Below are 16,041 nucleotides of genomic sequence, written 5' to 3' on the forward strand. Positions count from 1 at the left end.
ACAGAGAATACTTGCTATTTACTTTGGATAAACACTACTTATCATTTTAAGGAAAGCACCATTTATTCCTATGCTTTCTAGAGTTTTTAATTGAAATAAGTGCTGTGTTTTGTCAAAAGCTTTTTCTGCTTCTATTAAGAAAATCAAATGACTTTCATTGGTTTTGTTATTGATGTAGTCCATTATGCTAATACTTTTCCTAATACTGAACCAGCCTTGCATTCCTGGTATAAATCTCATCTGTTCATAGTATGTGATCTTTGTGATATCCTGGGGGAATCTCCTTGCTAATATTTTATTTAAAATTTTTGCATCAATTTAGAACTTTGCCTAAAGGGCTATAAAACTGTGCATACTCTTTGATCCAGCAATACCCCTGGTAGGTCTATAGCACAAATACATCCAGAAAAAGGGGAAAAGGACCTATTTGTACAAAAATATTTATAGCAAATCTTTCTGTGGTGGCTAAGAATCAGATATCAAAGGGATGCCATTCAACTGGGGAATGGAATACACAAGCTGTGGTATATGATTGCAATGGACTAATATTGTGCTATAAGAAATGATATGCAGGATGATTTCAAAGAAACCTGGAAAGACTTGCATGAACTGATAACATAGGGAAGTGAACAGAACCAGAAGAAGCTGCAAACAGTAACAATAATTGTTTAATGAAGAAATGGTGACTTAGCTATTCTCAGCAATACAATGATCCAGGATAATCCCAAAGGACTAATAATGAAGCTTACTATCTGCCTCCAGAAAAAAAAAAAAAACTATTAATTATACACAAATTGGAGCATACTATTTTTCACTTTCATTTTTTCTTTTATTCAAGTCTTCTTGTACAAAATTAATAATATGGAAATGTTTTGCATAACTGCACATAACTGACTGCTTATCATCTCAGGGAGGATGGGGTAGAATTTGGAACTCAAGACTTTTTAAAAAATGTTTTTAAAAATTGGGAAAAAATTTTTTTTGCATCAGTCTTCATCAGAGAAATTGGTCTATGGTTTTCTTTCTGTTTTTGTTCTTCCTGGCTTAGGCATTAGCATCATATTTACGTCATAAAAGGAAATCTGGCAGGCCTCCTTCTTTGCCTATTTTTCCAAAAAGTTTACATAGAACTGGAATTAATTGTTCTTTAAACATTTGCTAGAATTAACTTGTGAATCCATTTGGTCCTGGGGATTCTTTCTTGGTGAGGTCATTGATAGCCTGTTCAATTTCTTTTTCCAAAATAGGGTTATTTGAGTATTCAACTTCTTCCATTTATCTGGGCAACTTATATTTTTATAAATATTAATTCATTTCACTTAGATTGTCATAGTTATTGGCATATAATTGGGCAAAAAAAGCTCCTAATGACTGCTTTAATTCCTTCTTTATTGGTGGTAAACTCACTCTTTTCATTATTGATACTGATAATTTGATTTTCTTTTTGTTTAATCAGACTAACCAATGATTTATCTATTGTATTAGTTTTTTCATAAAACCAGCTCTTAGTTTTATATAATTACTGGTTTAATGGTTTTTTTTTTCTTTTCAATCTTATTATCTCTCCTTTGATTTTTAAGATTACCAATTTGGTATTTAACTGGCAATTTTTAATTTGTTCTCTTTTTAGCTTTTTAGTTGCATGCCCAATTCATTAATCTGTCCTTTCTCTATTTTACTGATGCAAGTGTTTATAAAGTTAAATTTTCCTTGCTTTTGCCCCTGATCTTAATGGGAAGGCTTCTAGTTTATCCCTATTACAGTTACTGCTTGTTCTTGATTTTAGATAGATACTACTTATTTTAAGAAAGGCTCCATTGCAGCCCCAGAGTAGGGATGATCTGGGATCAAATCTGGGCTCAGATACTTAGCACCACACCCAGAAATAATAACTGGCCGTGTAACCTTGAGCAAGTTACTTAATTCCAATTGCTTTAAAAAAAAAAAAAAGGCTCCATTGATTCCTAAGCTTTCTATTATGTTACTGAGGCTTTCTGGATGTAGTCATCTTGATATTGTTCCTTCTCAGTCTGTGTTTTGATTTTCCTTGTTACCACAGTAACTTTCTGTGGTCAGGTTCTTTTTCTGTTGCTTGTTCATTTTTTCCAGCCTACTTCTTTACTTTTAACTTTATGTTAAAGTTGGGTTCTGCTCCTAGGGTGGAAGGGGCACTGTCCATAGCTTCAATTTTTTTGTGCTGTTGTTTTCAGAGCCGGTTAGAGGTAAGGGGGGGTTGCCCCAGGACTCTGAGTTTTCCGTTCTTCTGAGGTAATATGATCTAAGGAGAGGTGTGGTCACTACTCTTAAGGCTTGTACTCTGGTTTGTGAGAGGATTATTTTCTGTACCAGAGTTGTGACCAGGGTCCCCACTTCTCTGTATCATACTGGTGCTCCTCCTTACCCTAGGACTGTCACCCAGATCCCCCTATGGGTAATACAACAGAGTCCTGCACCCAGTGCCAGTAAAGGGGGTCCATCTTCTCTGGTTGCTCACCTCCTTACTGTCTGAAAGCAGCTGCTGCAGAGTCAGCTGCCTCCAAGTCCTGCTTGCTGGCTTGCACTGGTACTAAGGGTCTTGCTGCTACCTTGCTGGACACAGCACGTGCTGCACTATGCTGCCTTCTTACTCCAGTGAAACAGACCTTTCCTGCCAACCTTCGAAATTGTCTTAGACTATTGTTTAATCCCATCCTTTTGTTGATTTTGGCACTCCTGAATTCATTCTGAACTAGTATTTTAAATGTGTTTGGAGAAGAATTTGGGAAAGGTCAGGTGAATCTGTGCCTTTACTATATCAATTATGATTTTTCTATTTTTATTAAACCAATATCAAGTAGTTTTGATGACTGCTGCATTATAATGTAATCTGAAGTTTGTAAGTGCTATTCCCGCTTCACTTTCTTTATGATCTGCCTTTGATATTCTACATCTTTTATCTCTCACAAACAAGTTTTGTTATTATTAAGTCCTATAAAATACTGCTTTGGTAGTTCGGTATAACATTAAAACTAAATTAACTTTGGTAGTATTTTAATTTTTATCACAGTGGCAAGGCCTAGCCATGAGCAGTAAATATTCTTCAGATATTTAAATTATTCTTTATTTCTTTAAGAAACATTTTGTAATTGAATCCTTACAAATACTAGTGTTCTTTGCTAAGTTTTATGCATTTTGTAGATTTTTAAAATGGAATTTCCCCATTGTTGGCTCTTGGGTTTTATCATACAGAAATGAAGTTCATTTTTATGAATTTATTTTTCAGTCTGCAACTTTGCTCAAGCTTTTAACCGTCTCAATGATTTTCTCTGCTGATTCTCTAGGATTTTCTAAGTAAACCATCATGTCAATGAGTAAATAAATGAAATTAATGTAATGATATATTACTCTCTATAAGAGACCTAGAATACGAATGTAGAGAAGCATGGAAAAATTTACATGAACTGATGAAGTAAATATAGCCAAGAAAATATACATGAAAAATATAAATGGAAAGAACAACAACCACAAAAGACTCAAAAATGAATGTTGTAAAATTATAAAGAATAGGGGTGGTTAGGTGGCAAGTGAATAGAGCACTGGTCCTGGAGTCAAGAGGACCTGAGTTCAAATCCACCTCAGATACTTAATACTTACTAGCTGTGGGACTTTTGGGCAAATCACTTAACCCCAATTGCCCCTCAAAAAAAAAAAAAGGCAAAAAAAAGTTATAAAGAATAAGCATGGCCCCCCAAAAGAGGTCCCTTTGTGGAGTTAAGGGGAGAGGAGACCCATTGATTGTTAAACACCACATATATTACCTGATTTTTTGATTGGTTCTGATGATTTTTAAAAACTTTTTCTTTAAAAATATATTCTTTAAAGAATTCACATATCATCCCCCACTATTCATTTTCTCAGGCCACAGAAATAGCCTTTGCAGGGATGAATTCTCCCAGGCAGGCACAAAACCTGGGGGGTAATTAATTGTCCTCAAGTTTCTCCAATGCTCCATTGGCAAGAAAATAGAGGAAAGCCACCTTCTGGCTCTCAAACACATCTCTACACCAAAGGTTGCATCAAGGAAGTAGTGAAAAGAAAGTCACTCTCAACAGAAGTGGGAGGGGAAATCACTCCTCAAAGTATTTTGGTGTCTTGTCCTAACCATTTCTCCCCTCCTTCCCCCCTCCCCAGCAAATATTTTCCTTAGAATTATAGAGGATTCATAAAGCGTGGCTGTTCAGCGAGGATGCCAACCCCAGACCTTGCTTAATCTCAGTTTTAGGCGCAGAACAAGTAGGAATCAGGTAAGCCAAACTGAGAATGAACAATTATGATGAGAAATAGCTACAGACAACTGAATTTGAAGCACATGGCCAAAAGATAAAGTTAGTTCCATATTAATTTAAAATGTTTTCCAGTCCTCTATAAAACATGTGTTATCATTACTTTTTCAGGCAAGACAATTACTCTATTGGAGTGGTTGTCAGCAGAATACCATCTGTGTTCCTTAGCTGACTATTATCTACCAACCTTGAAATTACTTTCTCTTATCTTCTGATAGCTCATAGCTAGATAGCACTTTAGTGCAAAGATTATTCCCATTTTGTAGAAACTGAGGCTCAGACAATGAACTACCACATGGTTACGGGGCTATTAAGTGGCAGAATTAGTAATCGAATGTAGATCTTCCATTACGCCATTTAAGCTTTTCTCCTAACTCCACAGTATTTAAAAACTTTCAAGCAGTCCTTTCCTGATATAACACCAGTGTTTAGTGCATTTGTTCTTCTTACTAAAATGGAGCTCTACCTTTAATGATATAATTGGTTTAGATAAAGTATTCAGGGTCATAATTATGATCTACTGAGGCTACAAGGGCTACCTAAATTTACGAGAAGAAAATATGGGGAAAGAAAATACAGTGGAAATGTTAAAAGGATAAGAGAGAGAGAATTCTTAAAGAAAATTCCCCCAAATACAGGACTGGCCTGACCTTTCACATTAGCTCTTACCATTCCTGTGCCATTACAATAATGGCACTGCTGAACTTTGGTGCCAGGTTCGTTTCCTTTGCCATCACATCGTTCACATGAGTCATTAATGTTCACAGTAAATTCTTTGTTAACACCCTTTGCAGCTTGAATGAAGGTCAATTCCATGATGTACTAGAGAGAAAATAAGTGATTTAATCCTTCTTCATAGACAATCCTTTGCTTTTAAAACCAAAGCAGAGTGTTGAGGCATATTATTTAATTTATAATAACAAGTAAATTCGAGTACATAGCATTCTTCTCTCCTCAAATATTTAGGATTTTTAAGAGCACCAAGTCATTAAAATTTCTGTGAAATAGCATTTCTAACTAAAATAGTATATGGCATCTATACACAGTGTTGAATTTTTAAAATTATTCATAATCATAACAAATTTATGAGACTATCTCTTCTCCAACTTTCAACGGTATTTCTTGAGACCAATACAAAAAAAGCTGAATTGGTTTGAGATCATTATTTTCATCTGGATAGTTTATTCTAGAATTGGTGTTCTTCTGAGTATTGAAACATATTTACACTAAAATATATTCTTCAAAATTACTCCAATTAAGTTATCCTAGAACTAAAAATGAGTGAAAGATAAAATGACTGAAGAAACAAAGATCTAAGCTTCCAGGCAAAGCAATTTATTAAGCAATGCTAATAAGACCAATTAATTAAAAGAAAACAATTAACCAGGATACAAAATTTGGTAATCTGATTTCTAGTTCAATGAAACATTAGGAACCTGGGGCAGCTAGGTGGAGCAGTGAATAGAGCACCAGCCCTGGAGTCAGGAGGACCTGAGTTCAAATCCGGCCTCACACTTTACCCAAAAACTAGCTGTGCGACCTTGGGCAAGTCACTTAACCCCAACTGCCCTCCAAAAAGCAAAAAAACAAACAAACATTAGGAACTTTCCAAGATGAGAGGGGGAGAGTAAACAGGTACAATTTCCTGAAATCAGAAAAGGTATCCTACTCCCCCCACATGTCTGTAAACAATCAAAGGAATATGGAAACGATAACTGATTAATCAGTATGGGGCCAGTCATATGTGTTGTCTGAGATGTACAATTGTGAGAAAACTCAATTTTTATCAATCTTTGGATCTGACTTTGGATCTCTTTGGGTCAGCATAACCTAGTTCCTTAGTTAAAGGTCTCTAAGTAATAGGCAGAAGTGGTCCAGCTTCCCAGTCACACAGTATTAAATTCAAACAGAATAAAGTTCTCTCTCAATTTCCACAACTAAATAAAGTTTTCTCTCAAGACAAAAGTTGTTCAGAACTGAGTCACAAGATGAAATCAGCATGGTTCACTCAATCCCCACTACCAATTTCTGTTATAATCTCAAGTTTAAATGGGGTATAATTCATATAATTTCTACATTTCTGTCTATTCCTAAAGGCAAACAGTCTCATGAGAGAGCAATTTCTACCTGTAATCCTTACCTCCTGAGGCTGATCAAACACACTTTGGAAATCTCCAAATGAAGATCCTGAAAACTCCCCAAAGATCTTCCTAAAGAGTTCCTCTGGGTCAACAGTAGGGCCACCTCTCCAGTAGCTCTGTCCAGAACTTCCTGCTCCAGGGTCAAAGCCAGCTGAACCATAAGTATCATACTGTTTTCGCTTCACTTCGTCACTTAACACCTATTAGACCAAGAGCAGAGTAATGAAGAATTTATTTCATTCTGGATTAATGACAGGAAGATAATGAAATTCCCTGAAACTACAGTTTTAGTTAACAGTCAATTATAGTAAAAATTTACTTTAGAGGATGCCCTTCAATTGAGGAATGGCTAAATAAATTATGATATATATAAATGGAATGCTATTGTGCTGTAAAAAATGATGAGACTTTCAGAAAAATTCGGGAAGATTTATATGAACTAGCCATTTATAAAAAAATATTTATAGCAGCTCTTTTTGTGGTGGCAAAGAAATGGAAATTGAGATGTCTATCAATTGGGGAATGGCTGAACAAGTTGTGATACATGATTGTGATAGAATACTATTGTGCTCTAAGAAATGACTAAGGGGATGGTTTTAGAAAAACCTGGGAAGATTTACATGAGTATCAATTCAAAGTGAAGCAAGCATAATATCATAATATAGGATAATATCATATACAATAACAACAATATTATAATGTGAAAGACTTAGCTACTTTGATAAATATAATGATCCATGACAATTCCAAAGGACTCATGATGAAATATGCTACCCACTCTTGGAGAGAAAATTGATTAACTCTGAATGCAGATTGAAAAATATTCTTTCTTATACAACTTGGTTAACGTGGATATTTGTTTTTGCATGACTTCAAATGTATCATGGGTATTTATTTCTTGACTTCTCATTGGGTCAGAGATGGCCTACAAGGAGGGAGAGAATTCAAAACCAATTTTTAAAAAAGTACTTACATAAACTAATACAAAATGAACTGATCAGAAGAACCAGGAGAACAGTTTATACTATAACATTGTATAAAAGAATGAATTTGAATGTCTTAAGAATTATGATCAATATAATGATTCCAGAAGACCAATGATGAAAAATGCTACTCTGACCTCCTGACAGAAACAGGTGATACACCAAATATTCAAAATGAGATACAATTTTAGACATGACTAACACAAGCATTTGTTTTGTTGTCTATGTGTTTTGTTATGCATAGTAACAATGATTTTTCTTTTTTTTTTCCCCAGTGGGGGGGGGGAGAGATAAGAGGGATATAATTAAAAGAAAAAACTGGACAAAACAGAGCAAAAGACTAAAATGTATAGGAAAATTAGTAAGAGTTGTCTTAAATTTGTGAATATTTATTATGGATCCCTAAATGGGAATATAGGCAAATACTACCCCGCTCTACTCGGTCAACTCTGTCTAATAAAAAGATACTTTTGTCACTTTTACCTAGTTACAAGATTCCATTGATGCCTAAGGAGATGAAGGCAAAAAGGCAATAAAAAATGTGTCTTATGGTGATCTACTTTAAGATACATATTCATATAATAGATAATTCTGATTATATGACATTAAAAAGCTTTTATGTGGACAAAGTCAAGGCAGCAAGAAAACAGAAAACTACAGATTGAGGAAAAAATCTTTAGATCAAATATGTTTAAAGATCTGAGGGTCAAGATACATAAATTATATAAATCACATGCACATATAAGATCAAGAGACATTTCCCCAGTGAATAAGTGGTTAAAATATATGAACAGTTCTCTCTCTCTCTTTCTGGTAAGGCAAATGGGGTAAAGTGACTTACCCAGGGTTACACAGCTAACAAGTATCAAGTGGCTGAGGCCACATTTGAACTCAAAACCTCCTGACTTCAGGACCAGTACTGTATCACCTAGCTGCCCTGATATGAACAGTTCTCAAAAGAACTGCAAATTATTAGTGACTATAATAACAGCTGCTCCAAATTATTATAGAAGTAAATACAAATTAAAATAGATTTAGCCTCACACCAAGCAAATTGGTAAAGATAACAAAAAATTAAATAGTCCATGTTGTAGATTGGCTGTGGGAAGACAGGCATCTAACACACTACTGGTAAAGCTATAAATTAATCCAACTGTTCTGGGAAGCAAATCATAATTAAGCCAAAGAAAGTGACTAATAAGTCCAAATTCTTTCTTCCAAAGATCCCATTGCTAAATATTACTTCTCCTCCAACCCCAATGTCAAAGCAAGAAACAAAATATCAACTGCTGAACTTTTTGTGGTACTGGAAAGAAATTAGGTGCAATTATTGAAGAACAACAAAATAAAACTGAATGCTATACATCTACAAAGACTAAGCTTAGCCTGGAGAAAACTGAACATATCTCCTTTCCTTTACTACTATGGTTATTTCCTATACTATCAAACATTTTTCTGTATTAATTGGTATTGCTAAATTGAGTACTTTTTCTTTTTTCAATCTGTGTTGCAAGGGAAGACTTTTCAGCTTAGCAGAGTGGGGCAGGTGATGTTATTGGCAGAATCATGAAAAAAAAACTTTTTAAGAAAACGGGTGGGAGGGACAAATTTGGGGTAAAAGAAATTATCGCAGAATTAGAGTTGGAAAGGAACCTAGAAGTCATCCAGTACAACCCCTAAATTTTTATAGCTAAGAAAACTGAATACCAGAGAGAATTATTTGACTAAGGTCACATAGTAACTCACCCAGAGCCAGGTACCCTGACTCTTCCATGTTCTTTCCACTATACCAAATGATATTTAGACCCCCTGAGAATAGTTCAATAGTGAAAAAAGAGAAAGAGACATTTAGAGCTAGGACTCCATTCAAATCAACAAACATTTTGGCTCCAACTATTTACCAGAGTACTGAATTAGGTACTGGGAGGGAGCTAAAGTCTGACAGCTGTAAAATGTGAGTAGGAAAAAATTTCTTGAGAGCCCAGGTCAAAGGTCAGAGACAAAAAAAGAAAGACTACAGGTTTGTTGGGAGAAATCAAGAAGAATGGTGAAGACAGTTGCATACCGAGAATGGTTTAAACCAGGAATTAAACACATGAAACAAAAAAAGATCTTTATTCCTCTAAAAATCAGGAAAGAGGCAAAAGCTGACCAGAAGATAATGGGTGAAATAATGTGACCTAGGTTAAAAAAATCACACCCAGTATTACAACTTTAATATAAATAATAGAGAACATTTAGAATCAATTTTAATTATTATTATTAATTTTTTTTTGTTTTTGGAGGGGGGAGGTAGGGCAATTGGGGTTAAGTGACTTGCCCAAGGTCACATGGCTAGTTTTTGTGTTAAGTGTCTGAGGACAGATTTGAACTCAGGTCCTCCTGACTCCAAGTCCAGAGCTCTATTTACTGCGCCACCTAGAATCAATTTTTAAAGCACTTTAAAGTCATAAAAAACTGAGAGGTATGAAGGGTACTTGTGATGTTCTTTATTATATATGATTCTTATCCCCCAACTCCCTCAATGTAGTAACATCTAAAATAACAGGCCTTGAGGCAGAGGGGTATGAGATATCCAGAGAGGCAGTGTCAAAAGGTTATATAGAAAGCTACTATTGCACAGTCAAGTAGCATCAAATGTGGAAAGTATAGGATCCATGGTCTTTTACAGAAGAAACCTCTTTTTTTTCCTTTCTCCTGAATGACAGGGAAGAAAAAGTCCAAAATTCACTATAGTGATAAACTCCACAAGAGCAAAAAATGAACGGGCCAATGTACTTTAAAAAATATATAGCTGAGGGGCAGCTAGGTGGCACAGTGAATAGAGCAAAGCCCTGGAGTCAGGAGGATCTAAGTTCAAATCCGGCCTCAGACACTTTAACACAAAAACTAGCCATGCGACCTTGGGCAAGTTACTTAACCCCAACTGCCCTACCTTCCCCCCTCCAAAAACCAAAAAATAAATAAATAAATACACACACACACACACACACACACACACACACGCACACACACACAAGGCTGAGGAGATAGAATGAATTCTTACAAAGTAATATTTACCACTTAACTAAAATATAGCAAAACCTCAGTAATTTAGATCCTTCTGATGTGAAATGTTTCATGGTTGACAAGCTTAAGCCTGAATCCTCATTATCCTAAAAAAAAAAAAAACTTACTCTTTTTAAAAATTTTGTGCTTTTGCTACAGCTTCCTAGTAAAAGTTTACCTTGAAAAATTCCAAGTTTTTAATGAACTATGCAAATGAGACTTATTAGTACCTCATTTCTATAAAAATGCATAATGATACAAATCTTTTGCTACATATGATCAAGAGAAGGAAGGAAAGAAAACAACACGTAAATTTGGAAAAACAATAACCTTTTCCCCTAAGTTTTACCTCTTCTTAATGATGGTTTTATGTGTGGCTGTACACATATACAAACGTTTATGTGTATACACACATACATATATAACTCCTATGTCCACAAATATGAACCCATTCTCAAGACTAAGATGGAAAGATGGTTTGAAACACCTAATAGTCCAATTTTTTTAATCATCCTCCAATTATTTCATGTATGTTATTTTCCTATGTTCTTCAAAATCAGAGACTAGATTCTATGCTTTTTTCCGATTCCCCATCATGCCTAGTACATCATTTAGAAAATCAATAAATGGTTGCTGAAAAAATTTAAATGTGATGAACCAAGAGCCTGAGGCCCTCTAACTTTTCATTCTCGGCCCTACAATATGCAAGACTTGTTCTATCTGGAGAACAGTGACTTAAGCATAAATTAAAAATTGGAATAATAGGGCGAGTCAAGATGGCAGAGTAAAAACAGGACTTCCTTGGGGCTTCTGCTCCCACCTCCTCCAATTCATGTAAAAAATGACTCTAAACTAACTTTGGAGCTACAGAACCCACAAAATGATACAGAGAAGCTAACCTCCTGCTGAAGACAACCCAGCAGGCCGGCAGAAAGCAGCCAGAGCAGCACTCTGGGAGCAGAGCCCAGCCCTGCAGGAGACCCGAGGTTTTAGTGTCAGGACAGCCACAACCACCTGCCAGCTGGAGGGACTTCAGAACACCAGCAGCTGTGGTGGTTTCCAGAATTATCAACCCGTAGATGCTAAGGACAAAGTGAGAGGTCAGTGCAGTGTGGACTTTGGGACCTGGGAGTTCAGGAGTGCAGTCCAGCTTTTGCCCCCGGTGCAAAAAGGAGCTGAGGCATGGCAGATGTGCAGCCACTGCCATGTGACTGCTTCAGAGCTCCTGGCCTGCAGATTGTAGTAGGACTAAGTGACCAGTCTGAGGAGTAGTTGCTCTTGCTTTAACCTACTTGGATCTGGATCACTGTCTGGGGTAGAGGTTCTGGGGTGCATGACCAGTGTGCCAAAGCATGTAGAGGCTTCTGAGAGGGGAGCCAACTAACAGCTCCAGCAGCTGAGAAAACCCCAGCAATTTGGGACAAAGCTCCCCTCTCTGGTAGCACAGTTCTATCGTGGCAAAAAGCTCAAAAGTCAAGTGATTGAGTGGCAACATGAGCAAACGAGGGAAGCAAGGCAAGCACAGAGGTTCAACTCTGGATTCCTTTTTTTGGGGACAAAAAGGATTACGGCATGGTATAGGAGGAAGACAGCAAAGTCAGAGCACCTGCACCAGAAGCTTCCAAGAAAAGAATAAGCTGCTTACAAGCCATAGAGGAACTTAAAGAAGGATTTTGAAAACTAAATAAGAGAAGTGGAAGAAAAATTGGGAAGAGAAATGAGAACGATGCAAGAAAATTATAAGATGAGAGTCAACAACCTGAGTGAAGAAAATAACACCTTAAAAAACAGACTTAACTCAAATAGCAAAAGAGGCTCAAAAAGGCAATGAGGAGAAGAATCCCTTAAAAAGCCAAATTTGCCAGATGGAAAAAGAATCTCAAAAGCTCACTGAAGAGAATCATTGCTTCAGAATTAGACTGGAGCAAATGGAAGCTAGTGACTTTATGAGAAATCAAGATATTATTAAACAGATCCAAACAAATGAAAAAATAGAAGGCAATATGAAATATCTCATTAAAAAAACACTGACCTGGAAAATAGATCCAGGAGAGATAATTTAAAAATTATTGGACTACCTGAATGCCATAATCAATAAAAGAACCTAGAAATCATCCTTCAAGAAATTCTCAAGGAAAACTGCCCTGATGTTTTAGAACCAGAAGGCAAAATAGAGGTTGAAAGAATCCACCGATCACCTCCTAAAAAAGATCCCAACTTCTGCTCTTCAGTTGTCTGTAAGGTGCTTGGTTCTTCTTTAGAAGCTAAGGCCACGTTGGGGTGAACCCTCACTTCAGCCAGTGACTAGCACCACTACAAACAAGCCTCTCCTCATCCATCTGCTGAAATGGCCATCTCCAAGCCCGCCTGCATCTACTCTGCCCTCATCCTTCCCAACAATGAGGTTACTGTCACAGAGGATAAAATCAATGCCCTCATTAAAGCAGCAGGTGTAAATGTTGAACCATTCTGGCCTGGATTATTTGCCAAGGCCCTGTCTAATGTCAACATTGCAAATCTCATCTGCAATGTAGGAGTTGGTGGACCTGCCCCAGCAGCTGGTGGTGCTGCCCCTGCTGGCACAGCTGCCCCAGCTGAGGAGAAGAAAGAAGAAGCAAAAAAAGAAGAATCCAAGGAGTCCGATGATGACATGGGCTTTGGTCTGTTTGACTAAATATTTTTTGTAACATTAAATAAAAAGCTTAACTCAAACTAAAAAAAAAAAAACTTCCTAGGAATATTATAGCCAGCTTCCAGAATTCCCAGATCAAAAAGAAAATATTACAAGCAGCCAGGAAGAAACAATTTGAATACTGTGGAAACACAATCAGGATAACCCAGGATCTGGCAGCTTCTACGCTGAGGGATCGAAGGGCTTGGAATATGATATTCCAGAGGTCAAAGGAACTGGGATTAAAACCAAGGATCACCTACCAGCAAAACTGAGTATCATGTTTCAGGGGAAAATATGGTCATTCAATGGAACAGAGGACTTTCAAGCATTCTTGATGAAAAAACAAGAGTAGAAGAGAAAATTTGACATTCAGATACAAGAAGCAAGAGAAGCTTGAGAAGGTAAACAAGGAAAAGAAATCATAAGGAATTTATCAAAGTTGAACTATTGACATTCCTACATGGAAAACTGATAATAGTAACTTATGAAAGTTTTCTCAGTATGAGAATAGTTGAAGGGAATAGAAATGTGTGTGTGTATACATACACACATACACATATATGTATACATACATATATATGAGGGTATAGGGGCGTATGAATACATATGTGAGCATGTGTACATATGTGTACAGGTATACATAGACAGAGGGCACAGGACCGGTTTAATGGGAAGGGATGATACTTAAAAGGTGAAATTAAGAGGTGAGAGAGGAATATAATGAGAAGAGATGGGGAGAGACAGAACAGGGTAAATTATCTCATATAGAAGAGGCAAGGGAAAACTGTTACAACTGAGGGGAAGAACAGGAAGGCAAAAGGGAATGAGTCAACTTTATTCTCAATGAATTTGGCTTAGTGTATGTCAATGACATACACACTAAATAGGGAAGGGGATCAGAGCAAGGATGATGGAAGGGAGGGCAGGCTGGCAGGGACGGAAGTTGGAAGCACCCACTTTTGAAAAGGGACAGGATCAAAGTAGAGAACAGAACTAGTGGGGGATGGGATAAGATGGAGGGAAATACAGTCAGTCTTTCACAATATATCCACTATGGAAATGTTTCATGTACAACTTATAGTGAACTGCTTATCTTCCCAGTAAGGGTGAGTGACAAGGGAGGTAGGGAAAGAATCTGGAATTCAAAGGTTTAAAATCAAATGTTTAAAATATATATATATTATTATTATTACTTTACATGTAACTGGGAAATAAGATATACAGGCACTGGCGCATAGAGATCCACCGTGCCCTACTGGAAAGTCGAAGGGGGTTATGGGGGAAGATTTGGGAGAGAGCAGACTGGGGGATCACTGTTTTGGGGTGGTGAGTAGGAGAAAAAAGGGGAGAAAATGTGTAACTCAAAATCTTGTGGAAATGAATTATGTAAAGTAAAAAATTTAAAATTAAAAAAAAATTGGAATAATAGAGAAAACAAATTAGTATATATCAGGCATATTACCTCATAGGCTTCTGCTAACTGTGAGAATTTTTCTTTAGCCTTAGGATCATCCTTATTCGTGTCAGGGTGGTATTTCTTGGCAAGCTAAGAAAATAGTAAAAGATTATCAATATGTAATACCCACTGAAAATAAGAACACATGAGGGGAGGGGGAGAAAAGGTAGATTTTTGCTAATTAAAATTAAATTTAAACTCGAAAATACAGTACAATATAAAAATACAATACGACATGACTTCACTTTCTTCACAGAAATTAGCATTGATGACTTAATAGTGAAGAAACTGTAAATGTACTTGGCTTTACTATAGCTTCTTTGAAGCCAGGCTCAGAAGTCTGATTTACATCTCTCACAAAGCATAGTGGTGCAGAAAACTAAGCCTATAAGAGACCCTTGTTCATGTCACTCAATTTTGTGGTTTATAGGACTGGAGAAAGAAATGCAGAAAGAAAGCACCATCATCCTGCAATATTCATCACCACCAGGTGGCATCACTAGGATCAAGTGTGCATTTAGAAGAGATTATTGCTACAGGTGAGAAAGAAATCCAGGGCTCCCATAGCACCAGCAAATTCTGAACAAGTGTTTACTCTCAGAGCTTCATACAATTTTAAAATGTCTTCAAATGACATCCTATAATAAGTCATAAGTTGCCGAACCCTTATCAAGAGTAATGCTTCTGGTCTACAAGTACCAGCCATGTGATCCATGAGTTAGTAAAATATCTTTTACTAAAACCTGAGTTTTCTTTTGTTCTGAGGTAATAAGCACCAGCCAATGAAGAACAAAGATGCTAATCTCATCAGATACTACAAAGTCTGCTTTATATGACTGTATTTGCTATGTATACCTCTTATTGGTCAAACTAAGAATAAATAAGAACAAGATCATCTCTTCTACAATCTCATTTTTCAAAAATGATCTACCTCTGTCATACAGACCTGGTAATAGGCTTTCTTGATCTCTTTCTGGGTGGCGGTTCGGGGTACTCCTAAGATCTGGTAATAATCATCTTTGGCTGAGGAAGGGGAACTCGTGTGAAATGGAGCAGCACAAATTAAAGGGTAAAATTTTATTCCTAAAAGAAAAAAAATTAATATCAGAATATGACATGAAGGTAAGCAACCAAGTTTTGGATGAAATATTCAAATGAACTATTCACACCTAGGCCATGTCAGAGAGAAAAATTTGTATATTTCCATTTTCACATAACAGCATTTCTATAAAAATGTATAGTAATACAAATCTTTTGCCACATATGGTCAAGAGAAGGAAGGAAAGGACAAAACATGTAAATATGGGAGAATGATAACCTTTTCCCCCTAAGTTCTACTTCTTCTCAATGAGAATATTATGTATGACTGTACACACACACACACACACACACACACACACACACACACACACACACA

At 36.5% G+C, this 16,041-nt stretch overlaps 1 protein-coding gene and 1 long non-coding RNA gene across 3 annotated transcripts in view; one reads left to right on the forward strand and one right to left on the reverse strand.

The window, feature by feature from the left end:
* The window catches only part of DNAJA3 (DnaJ heat shock protein family (Hsp40) member A3), a 161,799-nt gene that overhangs the window by 21,297 nt on the left and 124,461 nt on the right, over positions 1-16,041 (reverse strand). For both annotated transcript variants that reach the window (XM_069106515.1, XM_069106524.1), the window contains 4 exons: positions 15,571-15,707; positions 14,631-14,714; positions 6,463-6,663; positions 4,992-5,144 (listed from right to left, as the gene is read on the reverse strand). In XM_069106515.1, the coding sequence (XP_068962616.1) occupies positions 4,992-5,144; positions 6,463-6,663; positions 14,631-14,714; positions 15,571-15,707 (575 nt within the window). The remainder of the gene's footprint in view (positions 1-4,991; positions 5,145-6,462; positions 6,664-14,630; positions 14,715-15,570; positions 15,708-16,041) is intronic.
* LOC138175920 (uncharacterized) lies at positions 12,865-13,221 on the forward strand. Its single transcript, XR_011172125.1, has 2 exons — positions 12,865-12,944; positions 13,080-13,221. It is a non-coding gene; the product is annotated as an uncharacterized lncRNA (long non-coding RNA).

This window comes from Petaurus breviceps, unplaced genomic scaffold, assembly GCF_028583685.1.
Source record: "Petaurus breviceps papuanus isolate PSGF00001 unplaced genomic scaffold, PetGlider_PUasm1.0 138, whole genome shotgun sequence".
Lineage (NCBI taxonomy): Eukaryota > Metazoa > Chordata > Mammalia > Diprotodontia > Petauridae > Petaurus > Petaurus breviceps.